Source organism: Monodelphis domestica, chromosome 1 (assembly GCF_027887165.1).
Source record: "Monodelphis domestica isolate mMonDom1 chromosome 1, mMonDom1.pri, whole genome shotgun sequence".
Taxonomy (NCBI): domain Eukaryota; kingdom Metazoa; phylum Chordata; class Mammalia; order Didelphimorphia; family Didelphidae; genus Monodelphis; species Monodelphis domestica.
Genome location: NC_077227.1, coordinates 517,133,331 through 517,157,344, shown reverse-complemented (window position 1 = coordinate 517,157,344; position 24,014 = coordinate 517,133,331). Strand labels below are relative to the sequence as shown.

At 37.8% G+C, this 24,014-nt stretch overlaps 1 protein-coding gene across 1 annotated transcript in view; it reads right to left on the bottom strand.

Annotated features, from left to right (window-relative positions):
- The window catches only part of SLC4A1AP (solute carrier family 4 member 1 adaptor protein), a 34,036-nt gene extending 10,129 nt beyond the window's left edge, over positions 1-23,907 (bottom strand). Inside the window, exons 1-10 of the mRNA XM_001380497.5 lie at positions 23,227-23,907; positions 22,831-23,026; positions 20,964-21,086; positions 19,969-20,029; positions 17,141-17,280; positions 16,462-16,622; positions 13,357-13,426; positions 10,020-10,206; positions 6,448-6,559; positions 739-961 (exon numbers count right to left, since the gene is read on the bottom strand). Coding sequence (XP_001380534.3) covers positions 739-961; positions 6,448-6,559; positions 10,020-10,206; positions 13,357-13,426; positions 16,462-16,622; positions 17,141-17,280; positions 19,969-20,029; positions 20,964-21,086; positions 22,831-23,026; positions 23,227-23,907 — 1,954 coding nt within the window. The remainder of the gene's footprint in view (positions 1-738; positions 962-6,447; positions 6,560-10,019; positions 10,207-13,356; positions 13,427-16,461; positions 16,623-17,140; positions 17,281-19,968; positions 20,030-20,963; positions 21,087-22,830; positions 23,027-23,226) is intronic.
- Between the last annotated feature and the right edge of the window lie 107 nt (positions 23,908-24,014).

Genomic DNA, 24,014 nt, shown 5'->3' with positions numbered 1-24,014 from the left:
TGCAGAGAGAAATAAGTAGAACTGGGAGAACATTGTACACAATAACAGCAATATTGTACAATGATCAACTGTGAAAACTTGGCTACTCTCAGCTATGCAATGATCTGGGACAATCCTAAAAGACTTATGACAAGGAATCTATCCATCTCCAGAGAAAAAATTATTGGAGTTAGATCGATGCAGATCAAACCATACTATCTTTCACGTTAGTATATTTATGGTTTTATTTTGGGGTTTTGGTTTTGGGTAAGTGGTCTTACAACAAGGACCAATATGGAGGTATGTTCTGCATGATAATAAAAATTAAATTTAAAAATTAAACTAAATCAAAAAGTATACTCATCTTTCTGAGTTTGCCTCAGTTTCCTCATCTGTAAAATGAGCTAGAGAAGGAATGGCAAACCACTCCAGTATCTCTGTCAAGAAAACTTTAAATGGGATCATGAATAGTCAGATATTATTAAAAAATGATTGAATAACAACAAATGTTAAATATCAGCAGATATGACCCACAAAAGTAAAAGCTCTCTGGGGGCAGGGCAAGGAGTCCTCAATAATTTTTAAGAGTATAAAAGGATGCTGAGACCCAAAAGTTTGAGAACTACTGCTTTTAACATGTGTAAAAAGTATAAATGTGTAAAAAGTCAACACAGAAATAATCATATTTCTTTTCTGTAAACCAATCAGCTTGTAACATTTGAAAAATTCTCTCACTAGGATAGGAGAAATGAAAGTTACCATGTTTGATAGCTATCAGTTTGTTCTGATTTGAAATATCTGGAGTTGGACAAGTTTCTTGTATTGCTGCTTCTGACTGCATCTCCATCTGAAGAGGTCCATGATCCACTGATCTTATTTCTTCTTTGTGCTCTTCTTCGTCCTCCTCTTCTTCCTCTTCTTCAGGCTCATCTTTCATTTTTATCAAACTTGGAGGGAGTGTTGGACGTTTAGGGGGTAACTTCTAGGATGAAAGAAAAATGATGAGTAGGTAAATTTACATAATTAAAAGAAAAGTCAAATTTCTCTAAAAGGGGTTGGTCAAAGACAAAGGAAACAGAAAATCACATTGTTGGAAGGATCACTTCCATATGCCCCACCTGCCAAGCATATAACCAGCATTCCTTTCATAGCAAAGCAATTGGTGGTCACCCTCTGGCTTATACACCTTTTGAACAGATTTCATTATAATGCCAAAGGTTGGACATTATAAATTTTGTCTAATCATAGTGGATTAGCTAACTAGATGGCCGGAAGTGTTTCCTACGGCCTAAGCCACAGTGGCTTTTATTGCCAAGGTACTTTTAAAAAAGATTATGCCTTGCTTTGGCTTGCCACACAAACTGATTCAGACAGGGGAACTCATTAATGATTTGGTCCTGTCCCAAATTTATTCCTGTTTGGGGATAACTCCTAAATTCCATGTACCATATCATCCCCAGAGCTCAGGCCAAGTTGAAGGAATGAACAGAGAGCTTAAAACTATGACTGGTAAATTATGCACTGAGATACATTTAAAATGGTCTGAAGCTCTCCCTCTAGCTTTATTTACAAAGCAGGCCCAGGGGAGATCTATACATCTCACCATTTGAGATGCGTTTTGGACATCCCCTTAAACAGGCTAAACCTTTTTCTCCTGCATATACATCATGGGGGGGTGGGGGTGGGATAAAATACTTCTTTTGCTTCCTATATAGAATTGCAGAGAAAATTGTATGAACTCCATGAATCCAGAGCTGCAGTATAAGCAGGACCTATAGACTTCACTTCATGACCTGAACCCAGGAGACAAGGTGTACATAAAGAACTTCCAGCACACTGGAGCAACTCAGCCTGCCTGGGGAGGTCCATTTCAAGTACTGTTAACCACTCCAACAGCTATAAAAATTGGAGAAAAGGATTCTTGGATTCATTGCTCACATGTAAAGAGAATACCTTCTATTGACACATTGACTGTATTCTGTCACAGGCATTGGAAATAAAAGTCCATACTATTTTGGGAACACACTGAATTCCTGAATTTTTATTTTATTATTGCTTTCCTTTTTTCTTATTTTTTTAATAGAATTGATTTCCCCCGCCCTTAACAGAACTGTGATTAATGATTGTGTCTGATTCCAGGAAAAGGGACTACGGAAGAGCCACTTCCCAGTGCCAAGAAAGCACAAAATTAATCTGCACAGTGCCTACAAGCACAAGGTCAAGGAGACCAATCAATCTTAGCAGTATTGATGAGCTCCTGTGCCAAGACAAAGGACTTCTTGGAGGTTTGAGGTTGAGGCTGTTTGACATGCATCAGACGCAGGTCTTGCCTGAGCCATATTCCAACAAGTACCAAAGTTTGGCTACCATCCCGGTTCCCCTATCCCTGAGAGTGAAGGTAAAATCAGACCAGGGAAACATACTTCCCTTTTCCTTCAAAATCTAGTCCTTTTTTCTTTCTTATAGCATGGCAACTTCCTATAGCCCTGGCTGCCAGTGGTAAGTACGATATTACTACATTTGCCCTACAGATGTGTGGGACAGAAATCATTTTAATTGGACCCTGATTTAAGAACCTGTTATGGATTTATTCTTGTTTACTCAGAAATTTTTATATATACATACATACATATATCTTCATACTTTGGTTTTAATTTTGAATTTTTTCTTTTCTCCCAAAGTTTAATTTTTTCTTCTATTTATTTTTTTAAAATAATTTTGATTTTCTTTTGACATGATTTATATACCCCATAACTCAACCATGTATCCTCAGTTGATTGGGGGTGTTAGTCAACACCCTCCACGGGGGGGGGGGGTGTTATATTTTTAATAAAATCCAAGATTTAAAATTTTTGGTTGAGAAAAATTTCAGGAGCAGAAGCTTGCTAAACTCCTTGAATCAAGAAAATGAACTGTTTGGAGAAAGTGCCATAAAGAAACCTCCACTTCACCAGAAGACCCAGAATAAACTTTGGGATGTAATTGATTGAACTGAAGGGAGTTAAACACATTTATTCTGAATGTAAACTTTTATGCCAAAGGGGACTACCCCCTAATTGGCTTTTTGATAATGTACCTATCAAATATTGGTCTGCTCTCTCTCTTTTATTCCCCTCTTATCTCTAACTATTGTAGTTTCCTCTAAGAAAGTACAATATTGTATGCACCTGTAGTTAGAAGATCTTTAGAGGTATATGATTATGTTAAATGATCATTGGGGAGACAAGTCTCCCAAAGGAGAAGGGAGAATTGTGAAGCTAGAATTAACTTTCCCCTGCCTATTTTTAGTAGGCAAAGGGAAGATATCCCTACTTAACGTTTAAATGGGGAAGTCCACAAACCATTTACTAAAGTGTTTTACACCTCTAGAAACAACTAACTTCCCAGTGCTAAGTAAATTTAAAGACTGCAATTGGTCCCTGTAAGCTAGAGAAAGGGACGGAAAGTGACGTGGAAAAAGCACTATAAAAGCCCTGAACTTCCTCTCCAAACTCACTTTCTCCTTTGGACTTGACCTTGGAGGAGCTCTGGCTTGGGACCTTGGCCTGGACTAAGATTCTGACTCTTGGACTGCTTCTGATAAGACTGCTCTTGGATTCTCCCTTTGGAGCCACTTCTTGGGTGAGTGAAAAAGCTGACTCTCTTCCTGGCTTCTGGAGAGATTAGTTTCAAGAGAAGTCTCCCCACCTTGGAGGAGGCCTCATGGGTAAAACCTTTGCTTTATTCACCACTGGATCCTCTGGCTGAGAGTCCTCTGGTAGAGGGTTAATGAGCCCTGCCTGGTTTGAGCCAAGCCAGAGTAAATATCTAATGTGATAGGATAGATATCTTCTCTACCCTCTTTCTCATTTCTCTACTTTTACTTTTACACCTTTTTGTAAATAAATTGCTAAAAAAGTCATTTTGACTTAGAGTTATAAATCAGTGACTACATTTCTCTTATATTTAGTCCAACCATAAACTTAAGCCCTACACATGTGAAACTTTAACCTTTCATGACTAGAATTAATCTCCAAAGGTAAAAGAAAATTCTTGACAAAATGCAAAGAGCAGCCTACAAGGATAGGGAAGCTGGTTCCAGGAGACCACCTGAAAGAATCCTATAGTATTAAAAAAGCAAAAAAAAAAAAAAAGCAGAGAGCTGATTAATCTGCTAGAGTACTAGGTAAGAGAAGCAAATGATATATGAGGAAAGCTACTTGCAAGGATTCGTGATGCTTAGTTGACCTAGGATACTGGAGCCTCAGAGAATACACTACCCAGGAAGTTATACATGAACTCTACATAAGGACTTTTAACTCAAAGTCACAAGGTAGTTTAAGTCATGGAGAAATCTGAGGTCTTTCAGTAAGATTGAGAACAGAAGTAATGGATCCAGCTGAGGATTAGTGACAAAGGTAGCAAGTTGCTCCTAACTATTTTCTTCAAAAATCTGCTTTGAAAGAAAGCAATACATTTTAAATAGTATTCAAATATGGAAATGTGTTTTACATGATAATACATGTACAACCCAGATTGAATTGCTTGCCAGGTCCAGGACGGAGGAGGAAAGGGAAGAAGGGAGACAACTTTCAGAAAACTTATGTGGAAATTTGTTATTAGTGTAATTGGTAAAATAAATAAGAGTGTTCAGTACCACCACATTCCAGGATGTGCTGCATAAGGAAGGCAGGCAAGATTATATGCTTACCTGTCTGTTAGGGCCTGAACCCAGCCTCAGCTCCAGCCCAACAGCTAGTTCTGGGGAACAGAGACAGCCAGCTTCCCTCATTTATGAAATGAGCAGGTTGGGCTAGAAAATATCTAATATCTAAGATATTTCAAGTACTAAAATGTTATGATTAATTTCAGTACTTTTGATAAATAAGTATTCATTTTCACTAAAAGAGAAAAACTATTTCTCCCCTCCACCTGTGTTAGAAGCTGTTCAGTCTATATGGCCATGACCCAGGCATCATGGCTACCTAGTGATAGTTTACCTAAAATCTAGTTTGTTTCAAACACCAAAAATCTTCTACTGGTTGCATATACCAAAGAAAATTTATAAAATGCTAACAACTATCTATTTACTGATCCACTGTGTTATCTATCATCTACCCACCAAGAAGGAATTACCTACTGCATATAATCTCTCCCCATTTAGAGGGTAAAGTCTATCTCCCATCACAAGTCTGATTAGCATGAATCAATTCACCATGGACTGGGGCAGCTAGGTAGCACAGTAGATAAGAGATCCAGGCAAGGAGATAAAAGGACCTGGGTTCAAATATGGCCTTAGATACTTCCTAGTTGTGTGATACTGGGTAAATAACTTAAACTCTATTTGCCTAGCCCTTGACTTTTTGTCTTACAGTTGTTACTAGGACAGAAAGTAAGAGTTTTTAAATAATTCATCATGGACTAATCTCCCCAATGTGAATTTTAAAACTATTCCACCCTAATCAGACCATTCTTTAGAAGAGGTGATTTAGCTATTTCCTAATCAGTAACAATGGAGATACTTGGAATAACAGAATCAGGTCTTGGAAACTACATTTCTCCTCCCTTCTTAGTTTAACAAGATTTTTAAGGTCTGCATCAAACTCAAGATTTAATTATCTAAGGAATGGCCTTCAACAGACATATGCAGAAAAATGGACAGACCTCTGGGCTATCCTAAGTCAAGCTAAGTCCTCATTAGTACAGATGAGACACAGAAAAATGATGTAAAAATGTCCATATAAGGCATGGCACTTCCTGGCCCTTCCTCTTTCCCTGGAGAGGTGACTCTGGCTGGCAGCGTGCTAGGCGTTCCGACATCTTGGGAGTGGTGGCAGTTACTTGTCTGGGTTTTGGCAGTGAGTTTTGTCCTTGACCTGATTCAGGTTTAGGCATCTCAGCTGAGTCCCTTTTGGAGTTCAGGTTGATTCCTTCCTCCTTCTCCCTTCTTAAATCTTCTCTACTATATCAATTAAATCACTATAAAATTTGACAGCTGACTTGGGTATTTTATTATTTGTTTTTTTCATTAGGATTTTTATAAATAAAATTCTTGGGGACCTACCTAAATTAATTATACATTCAGTCTCAGCCATAATTTCACCATTTACACCAAGATGAACTGAATAAAGAGTCTCTGGCTGGCTGGATTGAGAATTAGGTGGAAAGGCAGCAGAATACATTGGGAATAATAACACTGGATCCCAGAGGATCTGTATTCAAATCCTAGCTCTATGGTGACTATGTGGGAAAGTGTCTAAATCTTGTTTTTTTACTTGAAAAATAAAAGAGATAGACAAGAGGATTTTCTTTCAGATCTAAATACTATGAATACCAAAGGCATTGCAGTGCCCCATAAACACTGTAGTTCCCCCATAAACAATCGCTCTAAACACTATAAGAGAATTTTATCTCTCAATAAGAAGGTGAACGGAAAACAGCATAGAAATGACTCAAGGACCAAAAATTACACTTTCTTCCATAACTTACCCCTACTGTTCCAGTTTTTAATTTAAATTTGCTTCCTCCTTTCATGGCACCAAAAAGAGGCAATACTAGCTTTTTAGGCTTGTTTTCCAAATTTTCAGCCTGGTTTTCAGTCCTATTAAGAAAGAGCCATCATTACTTTTAAACACTAGGTCATTGCAACAAATGTCTAAGTACTGCTATGACATAACACAATAACTTTTTAAAAGCAAAAAATGATACTGCTAGAAACTTGACTATAGTATAAATGTATTCCACTTAAAAGAATTGCAATTAATATCACTCTACATCACTGGTTTTCATAGAAGTAGTAAAAGCAATTAAGAGCAGGAAGACACTTATTCTTTGTCCTAGTGATTCCCAAGACTCAAGAGAATAGAAGCAGTAGTAATATTCCCACTCTTATACCCAATAGTGAGTACTAGAACTTTAAGGTTTGAAAAATTTTTTCTTCACAATGACCGTGGTAGGTGAGTGGCCTGTATAACATATTTAAGAAACAGAGGCCCTGAGAAGTAAAGTCACACAGAGAGCAAGCATCAGAGTCAGATCTGGCCCCTTTCCACACTTCCTGGCCTCTTTTAAACTTGCTTGCCCCAAACTATAACCCTGTGACATTAAAGTCGGAGAGGAGAACATATAGGAATTATCTACACAGAAGCAGGAGATGTAGCCTCATGCTAACAATCTTTTCCTTCCCATTAATTTCTGAAGGGGCCACAATGTGACAGCAATGAGCTTGAGCATTACTTCTTATTCTTCAGAGGCTATAAAGTCACATTCACACAGAAGCCAAACAAGCTCAATCACTCAGAATAGAGTTATGATTAGAGAGAAAGGAGAGAAGCCTAAGGAGAGAACTTAAATAGAACAAGCCCCAAACTCAAAGGGATTTTCTGACCAGGAAGAAAGGAACATTCCCCTTTGCTGGCAAAACCTAAGCCCTTGAAGAAAAAGGACAAAAATATATACAAAAGAAAAATCAAGTAACTATAAGACAAGAAAGAAGAAAAAAAGTAGAAAAAATAATTAAAGAAAGAAACTAACAACAGAAGCAGCAGGCAGAGTAACATGGGTCATGGGCACATTGTAGGCTCATATACATAGAACTGGAAGCAATCTTAAAGGTCATCAAGAACAAATCCCCTCATTTTCTCAATGAAGAAACCAAGGCCCAATGTTACCCTGAAAGTTGTCCATAGTACCAGCTGAAAAGACAGCTAGCCCGAAAAGGGAAGAACACTAGAATAGCTCTGCAGTATGGAGGAAAATGAGAGTAATAAAAAGATAAAAAGCTAACAACTTACATTAATGGTGCACTTTATGAAGTTTCCTAATGACAATCCAGTAAAGAGAGAAGAACTAGTATTAAAATACCTGTTTGAGTGGTTTTGTATTTGGGAGCAAAGGACAATGCCTGCATAGGTCAGTGATTGCTTAAAAAGTCTTGTCTAAGATAATACTAAGGTGAGGAAATGTGCTATTACATTGTTATAAATATTAAATTCCCTTCTAAATCATCAATGTAATGCCACACCTTCAAAAGGCCAGCACTCAGGAGAAGAATGAAAACATACCCAAGGACTTGCTGCTATTGACTAGCTGAATTAGAAAAAAATACTTTAGTTCTTATTAATTGCTGTTTTCCAACTTGTCATAACAATGTCATGAAGACCCTTCAGAGATCTAAGACATACTCACTTCATTCTTATCAACTTGAGATTATATGACTTCCTTCTCTAGTCTACTTTAGCTGCTTCACTCTCATCCATCCCACAGATTTAATCAGTTGCCAAATTTCATTATTTTACCTCCACTCACAGTAACCACTCTAGTTTAAACACCAGAACCTGGCCTGGTCTAAATTGCTGCACAGGCCTCTTCATTGGTCTCCCGGACTTAAGTCTGTCTCCATTCCAATTCATCCTTCACACAGCCCTAGCACTTTTCCCAAGGTACCAATCTGACTAGGTCCCTCCCTGACAGTTGCTCCCTATTACTGCCAGAATTAAATATGAACTTCTCTGGAATTTAAGGGTCTCAATCATCATGGCCCCATCCTACCTTCCCAGCCTGATACATTACTCCACAGACTCCACCGTATAGTTCAGCCAACTGGGCTTCCTGCTATTCTTCACATTCTATTTCTCTTCTTCATGCCTTTGTGGGCTGGCTAACTCTAAAGCTGGAATGAATTTCTTCCCCCTCTATCTCTTTGAACCCTCTTGGCTTCTGGTGAAACTTGATTCAGTGCCAGTTTCTCCACATGTCCTTTCCCAGTCCCACTAGCTGTTAGTGATTCACTCTCATCTACCTTCCCCCAGTATTTTCTATGTGTTTGTGCCTCCTAGATATATGTACATGTTGCCTCCTTCACTGGAAAGTAATCTCCTTAAAGGCAGGAACTGTTTAGATTTTATCTTTATATCCCTGATCTATAACATACTGCTTTAAAGTTTACAGTGTCCGAAAGAGAAGGTAGATTTTTGTTGATTAAAAAATAAAATTTCATTTTAAGATCGATAGACAAAAGGTTTAAAAAGTGCTTTCTCAAAGTAGGGACATTAATTCATTGCTGGTGGAGTTGTGAACTGATCCAACCATTCTGGAGGGCAATTTGGAACTATGCCCAAAGGGCGACAAAAGAATATCTACCCTTTGGTCCAGCCATAGCACTGCTGGGTCTGTACCCCAAAGAGATAATGGACACAAAGACTTGTACAAAAATATTCATAGCTGCGCTCTTTGTGGTGGCCCAAAACTGGAAAACGAGGGGATGCCCATCAATTGGGGAATGGCTGAACAAACTGTGGTATATGTTGGTGATGGAATACTATTGTGCTAAAAGGAATAATAAAGCGGAGAAGTTCCATGGAGACTGAAACAACCTCCAGGAAGTGATGCAGAGCGAGAGGAGCAGAACCAGGAGAACATTGTACACAGAGACTAATACACTGTGGTATCATCGAACGTAATGGACTTCTCCATTAGTGGCGGTGTAATGTCCCTGAACAACTTGCAGGGATCCAGGAGAAAAAAAACACCATTCATAAGCAAAGGATAAACTATGGGAGTGGAAACACCGAGAAAAAGCAACTGCCTGAATACAGAGGTTGAGGAGACATGACAGAGGATAGACTCTAAATGAACACTCTAATGCAAATACTATCAACAAAGCAATGGGTTCAAATCAAGAAAACATCTAATGCCCAGTGGACTTACGCGTCGGCTATGGGGGGTTGGGGGGGGGGAGGAAAAGAAAATGATCTATGTCTTTAACGAATAATGCTTGGAAATGATCAAATAAAATATATTTTTTTAAAAAAAGTGCTTTCTCTATAATAATCCTGTGCCATTTTATGGACAGTAAACAAGTTGTAAGAAAAGAAACAAGTTGCCATGCTTGCAAAGGTAAAACATCAGAGCTAGCATTTGAAACAATTTCCTCAAGCCTACCATTCTTTTCACTATATCACATATTGTTCTTATCTAAAAATTCCAAACATATCACATACCAACTTTTGCTTTTTTTTCAAATTCCATTTCAAGCTCTGAATACTATCAGTAACACTCACTTTTTAAGCTCTGGCATCTCTGTTGGTTTCACAAGTTTAATCAGCCCTTTAAGTCTTTGCTGTTCTTTCCTTAGCTCAAAGGTTCTTAAATGAAGCTTTTTCCGAGACACACCATCTAATGTGCTCCCTGATTTGATTTCTGTCATGAATGCATCCAAAGAATCCTGGGGTGTAGACTCTGTCAGGGCTAGCCAAAAAAAAGAGATGTGTAATATGTCAGAAAATGTGAACCCCAAACAATTTTAAATTTACCCAAAAGGTCAACAGAGACAATTTTGATGCAGGGCTTAATAGTAAGACATCAGATCATAGAACTGGTTCTCAAGTAATCACTATGATCAAAACTAATGTAAATTCCACTAAGACTGGCACCAAAGGTACATCACTGCCAAAGAGCAACGGAATATACTTTAAAAAGAACATATTGAAAGACAACAAAATGAGAATTGTTAACCAAGGTCAGACTAGCCAAGATCCTCACATTCCCTTCAAAAAATGTTACCAGATATATTATTAAAGAAAAATGGCCCAAAATTCAAAATATAATTTGAAGGTAGCCCCTCCCAATGAAAAAAAGCAAGAGTATTAATATATTTTTTAAATACTGTTTCGAAGTAACTGAAATATCTAATGAACCAGAAATTCATTAGATGGGAAATGAAATAATACAGAACTATTTATTATATAGGCCAATATCACTAATCTAGTTTCAGTGACCTTTCTGACAATGGCCAGAATGTATTCGGGGTGGGGCTTAAAGCCAGGTCTTTCTGACTCTGGGGTCTGCATTCTACTCACTACACCATATATTGCCCTTTTATTTGATGTACATTGATACAAAAGAAAAATGAAGTAAAATCATGAGAAATAGAAGATAAAAGGATATACAGGATTCAATTGTTAAAAACACTGGAAGGGACCTCAGTCCACTTCCTTCATTTTACACAGGAGGAAACTGAAACAGAAAGATGCTTCCTAAATATGATTTAAAAAAAAAAAAAAGCATTTGAAATCACCACCTAATGTCAAGAAATGGCAAAATGTGTGAGGTATTCCTAGAGTGGCTGTCATCTGTCATCAATCCTATAACAGTCTTAGATATGTTGGCTTAGCAATAAAGGTTGGGAAGGAAAAAGGGAGGGAAGGGAAAAGAAAGGAGTAAGCATTTATTAAGCTCTTACTCTGTGCCAGGCACTGTGCTAAGCACTTTACAATCATTATCTCACCTGATCTTCATAATCCTATTATTATCCTCATTTTGGAATTGAGAAAACTGAGGCAAACAGAGGTTAAGTGATTTGCCCAGGGTCACACAGTTAGTTAAGTACCTGAGGCTGGAATTGAACTCAGGTTTTCTTAACTCTACACCCCAGCACTCTATCCACTAAACTACCTGGCAATAAAAGTAAAAAGTCCCTGGCAAGGGAAGAGTTGGAAATAAACAATTACATTGTTGGTAGGAACATAGACTGGTACAAACTTTCAAAAACAACTTAATCATATGCATTAAGAATTATAAAATGCATCATACCATTTCACCTGGCAATTTCACTAATCAAAATATATTTTAAAAATAATAACAAAAATAATAAAGACTCTAGCTTTAGAAAAATATTCAGATAGTTTATTTGTATCAACAAAAAATGGAAATGACCTTTGTGTCTTTTGGGTAATGGATAAATTATGACATATAATGATACTAATGAAAATTATTTAATATGATGAATAACAAGGAATTACTGAAAAATCTATAGGAAATGATGCAAAGCAAGAATCATAAAATGCTAACTAAGTAAAGATTTTATGGATGAAGAAACTGAGACCTAGTGAAAGAGACTTTTCTAAGGTCACACATATGTTTTTGTCTTTATTTTTAAATTTAAATTGGGATTTCATCACTAGAAGGCTGGAAATGCAGCAGCAGGCCAGAAGCGAAGGAAAAAGCAGGATCCAACAAAAGAAAGCAGAAATCATGCTGAGTGATTGAGAGGCCATCCGCTCCTGGCTGAACTGGCAGAGTAAGGAAGGCAATCTGGGGTTGGCTATTTGTTGACTCCAGAAATGACACACCTACATGTTTTCTGTGGCATCCCCCAGCAGTCCACCAAAAGTCATCTTAATCTAGATATAGTATGACCTTCTATTATATCATACTGCCTACTACTCAAGTATATAGGAACTCCTTTCAGTTTATTAAAAAACACGAGGTACTCAATAAATTATTGCTGAATGATGTGAATCTTAAAATTTCTCAGACTTGTGAATCTTAAAAAATTCTCAAACTCTACCTTAAAACATTGGTTAGGACCATTCCCCATTTTAAAACAATGAAGGGACTCTAGTCAGGAATGTAGGTGGGAACTCTAACATTACTCCATCCATACTTAGGCATACCTTAGGGGAAGATAAAGTTGTAAACCCCTTACTGAACAATGAAAAAGTACTTAACTCATACTTATAGTGAGGCTAAAACCCTTAAGCTGGGTCTATTTTTGATCTAATACAAAAAGGTGCTAAGTACCTATGAAGGTCAAATTAATCACTAAAAGGTCAAGCAAGCTTAGCAAGAGGTGTGAGGTTTTAGTCTACCCAGAGAAGGTGATAACAAGATGTGAATTAAGAATGGTCAGTCCTTTGGAAAGCATCTACTGCGACTGGTAAATGTGAAAATTTAGGGGAGGTGACATTAAGAGAAAATTCTGTTTAAAAGGAGGTCAGAAGGCCTCTAAAAAGATTCAGCTTTGGAGCTGAATTGGAGGCTGGTCTCTCTCTCAGTGGCTGAAATGAATTCAGCCTTGGAAGCTGAAGTGGAGCTTAGGCGCTGAACTGGAGGGTCTCTCTGAACACTAGAGTTTTGCTTGGAAGGATCTTGGGGTGAGTTGATAAAAGACTGACTAGTCTCTCTTAAGGCTCAGGCCTAGGCCATTTTGGCCTAGGCCCTTCATACTATATTTCTCTTATTCTCTCTCCTTTTTCCTTAATTCCTCATTTGTATTAATTAAAATCTCCATAAAAACACAGTTGACTTGGGTATTTCATATTTGGGAAATTTTCCCATGGCGACCACTTTATTTTTAATATAAAATCAAGACACTAAAAATTATCTTTACAGTTTTGGCAATTCAAAGTCTTGAAACCATATTTTCGCAGTCACAGTTTAAGGCAAGCCACTCTTTTAACTGTTACAGTGACCACAGGATGAGTCACTGATTCTTTCATTTCTATGTCTATACCTATGCTTCCAAATTAACCTAAGCAAGAAGAAAACCATTGAAAAATTGGTGGAAGGGAATATCTAGACTAGGATTCACAAATTGCTAGAAATAATGAGTCTTACCTTTGCCTGAGACTTTCAATTTCTCTGTAATCTCAGCAAGCTCTTTCTCTACATTATTTAACTTCCCAATCTAAAAAAATAAAAATAAAAATAAAAAACTTTAGCAAACCAATCAACATTTTCTTGAGCACCAAAGTTACTAAACTGTGCATGCCCTAGGTTTAGCCTCCCAAAAAGAACAAAGAAATTGGAAAAGTACCTACATGTATGAAAATATGTATAGGAGCTCTTTTGATGGCAAAGAATTGGAGACTGAGGAAGTACCCATCAATTGGAAAATAGACAAACAAATTGTATTAGGTAAATGTAATGACTACTCTTGAGTTGTATGAAATGTAAAAAAGTATAGTTTTAGAGGAAACTGGAGCAGACTTTTGTGAGTCATGCAGAGAGAAGTGAGCAGAACTAGGAGAACAATTTATACAACGTTTTAAAGAAAGACAACTTTGAAAGACTTTAGAATGCTGATTGATACAATGACCGTTCTGGAGGACAAAAGATGAAGCATGCTACCCACCAGATAAATGACAGGCTTAAAATGTATGAGACATACATTTTTTAACATAAGGCATTTGTTTTGCCTGACTACTTATAGTTGTCACAAGAGTTTTTCTTTTCTTTTTAATTGTTCATCTGTAGGTGAAGGTAGTAGGAGGGAAAGAAAATACTTAATGGAAAAAAATACATATATATGCATACGTACATACATACACATATAGAAAATAATTAAATAGAAGATAGTATGGAAAGCAGGGTATGAATACTTGGGGAGTAGGGGGAGGAAAAGCTACTTATAGGAGATGGAGTCAAAGGAGCATCTTAAAGCAAGAGACTCTTGAGGCAGAGGTAAAGAGAAAGTGAATTCCTCAAATAGGGGTCTGCCAAAGCAAAGACACAGAAGGCAGAAAATAATGTCATTTGAGAAAAAGAAAGAAGGGCAATTTGGCTGGGTCTCAGAGAACTGGAGAAGGAGTAATATCCAACAAGGCTAGAAAGGTAGGTTGGGGCCAAGTTATATATAACTTTAAAAGTTAACAGGAATTTTTTTTTTAAACCCTCACCATCCGTCTTGGAGTCAATACTGCACATTGGCTCCAAGGCAGAAGAGTGGTAAGGGCTAGGCAATGGGGGTCAAGTGACTTGCCCAGGGTCACACAGCTGGGAAGTGTCTGAGGCCAGATTTGAACCTAGGACCTCCCATCTCTAGGCCTGGCTCTCAATCCACTGAGCTACCCAGCTGCCCCCAGGAATTTTCATTTTATTCTAGAGCCAATAGGAAGCCACTGGAGTTGAATGTGTAGGAAAATAACTTAGGTTTTCACTTTTTAAAAATTACTTTGGCAAAAATATATGAGATGGCTAGAGTGGTGAAAGGCTTGAGTTAGAACGAATAATTAACATGCTGTTAAAATAATCTGGGGGACAGGTGATAAGGGCCTGAACTAAGGTAACAGCTGTGTTAGTGGAGAGAAAGTAGTCAATGCGAAATGTGTTAAGCAAAAATTACAAGATTTGGCAACTGATTAGTTACATGAAGTGAGATAAGAATGAGGAGTCTAGGATAAAGCTAAGATTGGGTACCTGAGATACTGGAAGGATGATGTTTTGGATAGAAATAGATAAGTACGGAAGAGGATTAGATTTCATGGCAAAAGATAATGAGTTCAGGTTTAGGAATATTGAGTTTTAAGATATCTCTGGGCATCCAGTTTGAAATATTCAATAGGCAATAGATGATTTGGGGTTAAAGGGGTAGGGGGAAGATATTAAGGCTAGATATGTAGATCTGAGTTATCAGCAGAGAACAGTTAAAAACTCAAGGGAACTGATAAAGATACCAAGAGGGAAAGTATGAAGGGAAAACAGAATGGAGTCCAGGAGAGAACTGTGGTAAATACTCATAATTAAGGGAAGTGATTGGCAAAAACTAAGAAAGAATGAATAAATAGACAGGAGGCAAATCAAATGTCCCAAAAACCCAGAAAGAAGAAGAGTATCTTCTAGAGAGTAATCAACAGTGTCAAAATGCAATAGACAGGTCAAGAAGCATTAGATATGAGAAAAGATCATCAAATCTGAGAATTAAAGAAATAACTAGTAACTTTGGAGAAAAACATTTCAGCTGAGTGATTAGGTCAAAAGCAAAAATGGCAAAGGGTTAAGGAGTGAGTAAGAAAAAAGAAAGCAAAGGCATGGAGAGTACATAGCTTTTTTTTTTTAAACCCTTACTTTCTTGTCTGTCTTAAAATCAATACTAAGCAGTAAGGGCTAAGCAACTGGGGTTAAGTAACTTGCCCAGAGTCACACAGCTAGGAAGTGTCTGAGGCTATACTTGAACCCAGGATCTCCCAATTCTAGACCTAGCTCTCTACCTACTGAGCCACCTGGCTGCCCCTATATTCTACTTTTTAAAAGAAATTTCAAGGAATTTGGCTGAGAAAGGGAGAACAAATATAGGACAAAAACTTGAGAGTATAGTGGGGTCTAGTATGGCTTTTTTTTTTTTAATTTAGAGAGTTCTGAAGACAGTAGGTAGGGAACCAGTTAACAGAGAGAGGCTGAGGGTTTAAGAGATAATAAGGATGCTTGAGGATTAAGTCTTCTGGAGAAGACCAAAGGGGATGGAATTAAATGCACATATCCTTGGAAAAAAGAAGGGTTATCCCTTTGTTAGAGACTGGGAAAAAGGAGAAGAAAGAGATGTCAAGGATATTAAAACTGAATAGGATTGAAAGCCCAAGGCAGACTTCAAATTTTATTTAGTTTGATCTAAAAAGCTTTGGTTAGTGACATTTTTTTCCACTATAGGTCCATGGAAGAATAATTAGATATTGTCTATAATAAGTATGCTGCCTGGGAGACTGCTAGCTATCAATATATGCAATGTAATGCTAGAAAAATTAAAAAATGTTACATTTTGGAATCTAATGTTAATACAACCTCAAAATCCTTTTCACTTTTACTTATTAGTCCATGCTAAGGGCTCTTTTATTTGCCCTTCATCCTGATTTCGAAAAATTTTTTTTCTTGTTTTAAAATTGAAGCTCTACTTAGTTTTCTATTTCAAAACATTAAAATATCATGCAATAAATTTTCCATATTCACCAGTGAATCATAGGTCTCAGGCTTGTCATCAATCTTTCCAGCTTTTTTCATCCTGTTAAGACGTTTCTTCTCAACCAAGCCAGTTCGATCAAGAAATGTATCATCATCACTGTCATAATAATCTTCTTCCTCCCAGTTCTTAGCTTTCCTTTTACGAGATACTAAAGTATGCATAATAGATAAAAAGCAAAAAGTTAGAATACTCTCCCTCCTCACTAGCTCAAACCCTCACCTGTAACAAAGAAAATAGCTGAACAAACACATATCTGACAGTGTCAATAACAATTCTGCCCTATTAGTCTAATTTCTCTTCCCTGCTGAGAAGAGGAAGAACTATTTCATTATCTATTCTTCAGTACCATCACTGGTTTCAACTATTCATAGTTCAGCTTCCTTTTTGCAAAATTCTTATTTGAATTGTATATTGTTCTGTAGGTTGTTTATTTCATTCTGTATCAATTCATAAAAATTTTCCCATCTTTCTCTTAATTCTTCATTCCTCATTTCTTACTATACCAGAATATTCCATTACATTCCTACATTGTAGCTTTTTCAGAAGGATGAAGGATATTAAGTATAAGATATCTAGGATAATAAAGATTATTAAAGTTTCATCTTTAAATGTCTTCATAAATCAGAGATCCTAAGGTGCTGCCAGATGCTTTGCTTGTCTACTGACCTGCCTCCTGGCGCAGTAAACCCAAGGCATCTAGCATTCGACAGGCTTCCAGGGAGCACTGAACCATTGCTTCCTTTTTCTTTCCTGAGTGAATGGCCTCAGCCACCAGTTGTTTTCCTGATGAATCATCCACAGGCAACCTGCAATAGTTTGGAGGAAATAATAGCACAAATAGCAACAATGAAAAGGATCTAATATGTGAAGCATTTACATGGCTTGATTGAATTAAACAATTCAACACATTTATTAAGTGCTAATTATGTACCAGGCACTGTGCAAAACAAGGCAAAAATAAAACAGTTCCTTCTCTCAAACAGTTATCATTCATTAGATTTTAAGTTCCTTGAGGGCAGGGCCTGATTTTTGCCTTTTTGTGACTCCAGTGCTTAGGAGAGAGCCTGGCACATAGTGGGTGATAATAAATGTCTACTGATTGATTCATTCTAGGAAGGGGATGGATATATCATGTACACACAAATAAAGACAAAAAATATTGAGAATCCTGGGAAGATGGTGGAATGAAAGGTATTCTAGATTACAGTTCTTTCCCCATTACAAAAAAAGCTAAAGTCATTAGTTTAGTAAAACCAGCAATAATAAGAAAAGGAAAATGGAAAAAAATTTGGGAAAAAATAAGTTATTAAAAACAAAAACAACTAAAGACCAGTTCACCAGTCACTCAATCTCACTTCTCCCCTCTGTCTACCCCTGGGCTAGCCTGGAGACTGTCTTTGGAGTTAACTCTGATATCACTCCAGAAGAAAATTGATCCCTGAGTTTGGAGCTTAAAAATCAGATCACTCCCAAGGGCTTCAAAGGACTACTGGAACAGGGAGAACCACACAACATTATAGGGGGTCAAAAGTATAGCATTTGTTAAAACTATTTAGTACTATCCAGGAAGGAAGAGGTAACCAGCAGAGAGTTCTAGAGAAGAGAGCGAAGGCCACAGATTGCTTTGACCTTGATGCTCTGAGAGAAACAAGAAAAAGGGGGAAAGGAACAAAAGAATAAGAAGCACCTTTTACTACAGAGATACCACTGAAGAAAACCAGAAGTGATTGATAAAAAAAGACACAAGTTTACCAAAGTCTGTGGGGAAATCTGTTATTACATGTAATTGGTAAAAAAAAAAATTTAATTTTTAAAAGTTTATAAAAAAAATAAGCAAATATTTGAAGGCTCAATCAGCATTTATTAAGCACTTATGATCTGCTGGGAATACAAAAAAAAAGAAGCAAAAGACCTGACCTCCAGAACCAGAAAATCTGTTGGAGGAAACAAGCAAACAAATTTTTATCAAAGAAAGCTATACAAGAACTAGGAAATAATTAATAGAATGCACTAAATTAAGAGGGGTTAGGGAAGACTTCCAGGAAAAGATGGGATTTTAGTTGGATCTTAAAGGAAGCCAGGAAAGTCAGTAGGCAGAACCTAAGAGGGAGAGCATTCCAAGCATGCAGGATAGCCAGGGAAAATACCCAGATTCAAGGTATGTAGTGTCTTGTTCATGGCACAGCCAGGAAGCCAGTGTTACTGAATCAAAGAATATATGGTCTGGTTAATAAAGTATAAGAAGACTAGAAAGGAAAAAGAGGGCTACATTATGAAAACAGAGCATTTTGCATAAAAGAGTCACTTTCATAGATAAATACTTTACAACAAAGAAAACAGTCAAAATCCTGTGATGGTAAAGATCATACAAATAGTTCTATAAGGCCCTCAGAAACAACAATAAGGAAACCCTAAGAACTTTTAGAATGATTCAGAAAAGCAATCAATGAATTAGGTGAAAATATTGAAGAAATAATGACAGAGGGAGAAGCTAGGTGGCTCAATCAATTGAGTCAGGTCTAGAGGTCCTGGGTTCAAATTTGGCCTCTAGACACTTCCTAGCTATGTGACCCTGAGCAAGTCACTTAACCCTTACTGCCTAGCCCTTATCACTTTTCTGCCTTCGAATCAAAATACCATATTGATTCTAAGATGAAAGGGTTAAAGAAAAACCAGAATGGCAGAAATGAGAACTCTTAATGATGAAACTAGCAAATCCAAAAAAAGACTTTAAGGATTTGAGATATTAATTACATAACTGGATAATATATAACAAAATTTCTGAAAAAGACAACAGAATTGTTGAGGCAAGAGAAAATTAACTGAACAAAATCAAAACGTATACCAAGTTACACAAAATTATTTCAAGAAGGAAAGGATGTTAATAATGAGAAAATCAAGAAAGGTTTCTTAAATCAAGTAGCTACTGAATTTTTCAAAGGAAATTAGGAATCTGATGAATAGAAAGTGAGGAGAGTATACATTTCAAACATGGGGACTATCAGTGTGATGATATGGAGGTGAAAGATCAAAGGTCAAATACAGGAAACAACTAGCCTAATAGTTTGACTACAAAGATTTGTGAAAGGAAATGGCATAAAATAAGTATGGAAAGCTAAGTAGGAAATGAGTTGATAATGTTGAATTTTATCTTAGAGGTAATAGGAATCACTAAAGATATTTAAGTAGGGGAGCTACCTGATCAGATCTATAGTTTAGGAATATCAATTTGGAAGCTATGTGGAAGATCAATCAAAGAAGGGACAAATTGCTTTGTCCTACTTCTCATTATAATGCTTCAAATTTCCAAGAAAGAAAAGTAACACTATTTCCCCAAATACACTGGAATAAAATCCAATAAATGTTTATTAAATTCCAAAATCTAAATTTAGAACTTCATTTATAAAGCAAGTAATATTAACACCCTAATTTAGGCCTATAAATGAAGCTTAAAATTAATAAACCTGTAAAGGGAGAATGAAAAGAACACATACCTAACTCTGCAAAGCCAAGTGCTATGTCCCTGTTCATCATATTCATATTCTAATTCTTCTCCTACAGAGGAGAAAAGAAAAAAGATTCATAATAACAATTGGAAGTCACTCCCTCAATTAAATAGCTAATGGTTGAATTCTATATACTCAGAGAAGAAAACCAGAATTAAACAATCCTATGTAAAATGTATTTTTAACTTTATGAAATTATCACACAATAGGAATTATAGAATATTACATGAATAAGGAACATAAAGTTTTAAGACCTTGATTCAAATTCCCCAACATCAAAATTTTCTGTTGAGGATCTAAGCCAAATCAAGTGAAATATGTCCTTTGTTTGAAGGCAAGAAGAATGTCAAAGCTCTTTACTTCTCCAGTAAATTCCTTTTGTGATGCCGCATAAGGTCACAGAGGAGACTAAGTTTTCAAAAACTATGGCAGAGGAATGTGAGAGGTGGCTTAGATTATGGGCTTGGCAATACTTACATAAATGTCATCTAAGAGTCTAGCTAACTCTGAAAGGTTCATTACTAAGAGAATGGACACTAGCAATATCACAAAATGAATTTGGTTTTGGTTATATAGCATTTATTGAAAATGGTCTACTAAGGCATGGAGAAGTTGAGTGGATGGGCATTGATGTAAATTTTTTGGAATACTGAAAAAAACATAGGTACCATATTCTCCTTTTTAACTGCAAGACCTCTGAGGGCTGGGTTCTCATCTAAACTTTGTATATTTCCAGTACTTAGCAAAATGCTAGGTGCATAGTAGGCACATAAATGTTTGCTGACATGAATTACTGGCAAACCCAGAAAGAGCACACTTTTACAGAAGAAGCAGGTAAAAGTTGAACTATAAAGTTGAATCTGAAAATTTATACAGCATACAGAGAGAAAGTAGATTTTGTGATGTTTTAAAGTATAGCCATAGATGAAGAATCTATGGCATAGAACATATTCAATTTCTACTATCAAATTCTATTTACAGACCTTCTCTGTCAAAAAATCCCTGCAGAGCCTTTTTGGGATCCTTTATATAAAATGCCTCACGTTCCTGCTGAAACTCTATGACAATAGGGTTCTCTTCAACTTCATCTTCAATGGCATCTTCTCCTGTAGTTGTAAGGTGAAGGGAAAAAAATCAAAGAGAATGTTATACATATGATTTAGAAAGGGAGAAGAAAAAAAAAGAGGAAAATCTCACCAAATAATATTCATTACCTTATTTCAATAAAGTGTTAGACTCTACAAAATAGAGATAATAAATGATACTTATCACTACAAATCCCAAGTGTGTGCCATTCAATATCTTAACAAAACCAGGAGGAAAATGGGACAAAGGACCAGCCAGAGAAATCTAGTCTTAGGTATAATAGCTAAGTGCTGTGAAGAAAACCACACCCAATTGGAAGTGGAAGGTGGGAACCACTCACCAATTTATCTTGGGGGTATGGGGGAGTCTAAATTCTTCAGTTTGGCAAGCTCAGGTCTATCTCTACAACTTTCCTAAAATAAAGAGTTCACTGGAGCAAATTCTAGTTTAAACTCCAGAACTGTCAGGGTCATCTAAAAGTTCTTCAGCTTGGAAGACCCTCACATCCTCTCTTGTTTTAAGTCCTAACTTGACTTTAAAGTCCTGTTCTCCTTTGGAGCATTCTCCAACTGTTCAAGTCCTTGGTGACTGACTTCCATTCCCTGAACTCCTGAAGCATATCGTCTATATTATTTATTTGGAATGAAATCTTATGTTGCTATTTATCATTTTAAGCATATACATGCTTTATATACACAGTGACTAGTAGAGTGTCACGATAGCATCAGATAGTTCTTTGTTGATGCTATTCAGAGATGAAAAGCATTAAATAATTTCTCTAGATCCCAGGTTCCTCATCTGTAAGATGAAGGGTTCAGTCTAAATTATCTCTAAGCTCTAAGATCTTTCTAACTCTATGATTCCATGAGATACACTGTTTTCCTCTCCAAAATCTGAATACCTCTATATATAAACATGCAAATAGAAAGGAAAGTTTTAGTATTTTAATTGATCCTTTTATGTACATATTCAATGGTGACAAACAAAAAGCTCCACTACAGAAAAAATGTTGGTAGGGTATCCCTAAATTCATAGAATCCAAGCTGAAAGAGAATCCTCTCATGTTATAGATGAGAAGGCTTAGGATCAGAAAAGTGGCAGAGCCAAGGTTGGAGCTTAAGTCTTCTAACTCCCAAATTCAAAGCTTTTTCAATATAACATACTGCTTCTCCATGTTTTTAAACTGCCAAGAACGAGGACCAAGGAAGACATATGGAATTTTTTCCATAATGTGCCATTTACTTTACAGTCATAAAATATTTCATTTGACAACTTCCCATACTTTATTGTATTATATGTAAATAAGGGCATTCTCTTAAGAAGAGATGGTGATTAGACCTGGGACAGAGTTTAAATAACTTGCATTAAGTGCTTTGCCCAGGGGAGGAATTTTAAGATCACTTAGACCAACCCTCTCATTTTAAAAATGAAGAAACTGAGGTCCAAAGAGATTAGGTGACTTGCTGGAGGAGTGTGTTCAGTCAAAATCCTGTTGACAGTATAAATAACATAACTGAATTCCTAAGGAAAGTTTTATTCATAGCAGAATTATAATAAAGAGTAATAACTCTTATAATAGTCCTGGATCTGTTGATAGTTCTGTGACCTCCGGCAAGCAACTGGAGCTCCTCTATACTTCAAAGGACTGTTATGAGGACCAAGTAGATGTTAAAACCCTTTGAGACATGACGCAAGAATAAAATACAATAAATGATATGCTAAAAAAAAGTCTAATTTCCTCTCTTGGAAATTTCCATTTCTTACCCATTCCCCAAGTACACCCCATCTCAACATCCTGACTACTAGTATTTCTCTTCTCTTCTGTGGCATCTTTCTCTTCTTCCTCATCTGAGTCTTCACCCAACATCTTCTTCTCTAATTTCATCTGCTGCTGCTTTCGCAAAGCCTTCAACTGAGTTACCGTTAGTTCGGATTCTGCCTCCTTATCATCTTCTGGTCCCTGTTGAGTCAAGTAAAACAATCCCTTTAAGAAGTGGGGGCAGAAGCCGTAAGGAAGTCTATCTAAGAACCAGAAGACATAATAACCCTCAACTTTGGGAAAAGCTGACAAGGAAGCTGCCCAGAAACAAAATGACAACCCAATTTAGGGAGCTGGGGGGAGGCTCCGGGAAGGTCTTGATTCTCAGGACTTTTCTTTACCTGCAGGATAAAGAGCCGGGTGCTGCCTCCGAAGCGGAGGACGTGGCCCACGTGGACGCGGCAGTAGGTGCGGGGAGGGACGCGGGCCTTGTTCAGAAAGGTGCCGTGGGTGCTCCCTAGGTCGTATAGGTAGAAGCCGGGTCCGCGGGGGTCGTCCTCCACCTCCTGGCCCCTCACCCGGTGCTGCAGCACGGCATGGAAGCGGGACACCGAAGGGTGCTCCAGAATCACGTCGCAGCTAGGCAGGCGCCCGAACACGCAACGGCTCCGGCCCTCCAGGCTGCGGCTGCCCAGGATGGTGCCGCCCTTCAGCGTCTCCAGACTGTAGGGTACGTCAGGGGGGCCCCCCCACGGCGGCTCCTGATACGGGGGAGCTGGAATCGGGCTTCCGGCAGGAGAGGCCGCCGCCCTTGATGGCCGTAGCTTTTCCTCCGCTGAGGACCCGGGTCCGGGCTCCGAGACGTCTCGCCACCGGGCCAGCCGGGCTCTCTGCTCCCCAGAACCTCCAGGCAGCGGTGGCTCCTTCTCCTCCCCCTCTTTCTCTTCCTCTCGCTCCTGAGGAGCGGATCCCAGGGCAAGGTCCCGCGGAGCAGAGGGCAGAGGCAGGACCGGCTTCTTGAAATCACCCTCGGTAGGCTCGGGGCCGGAATCCTGCCCCACCTCTGAAGAGAGCGCCGCCATCTTCGCGAGGTCCAGGGTCTTAATAGGTCCGCCGGACACCGGACTCCGAGAATTGCAAGTTCCCCACTTTAGCTTCAAGCTCTCCCTGGGGAAAGGCCTCTCAGGAG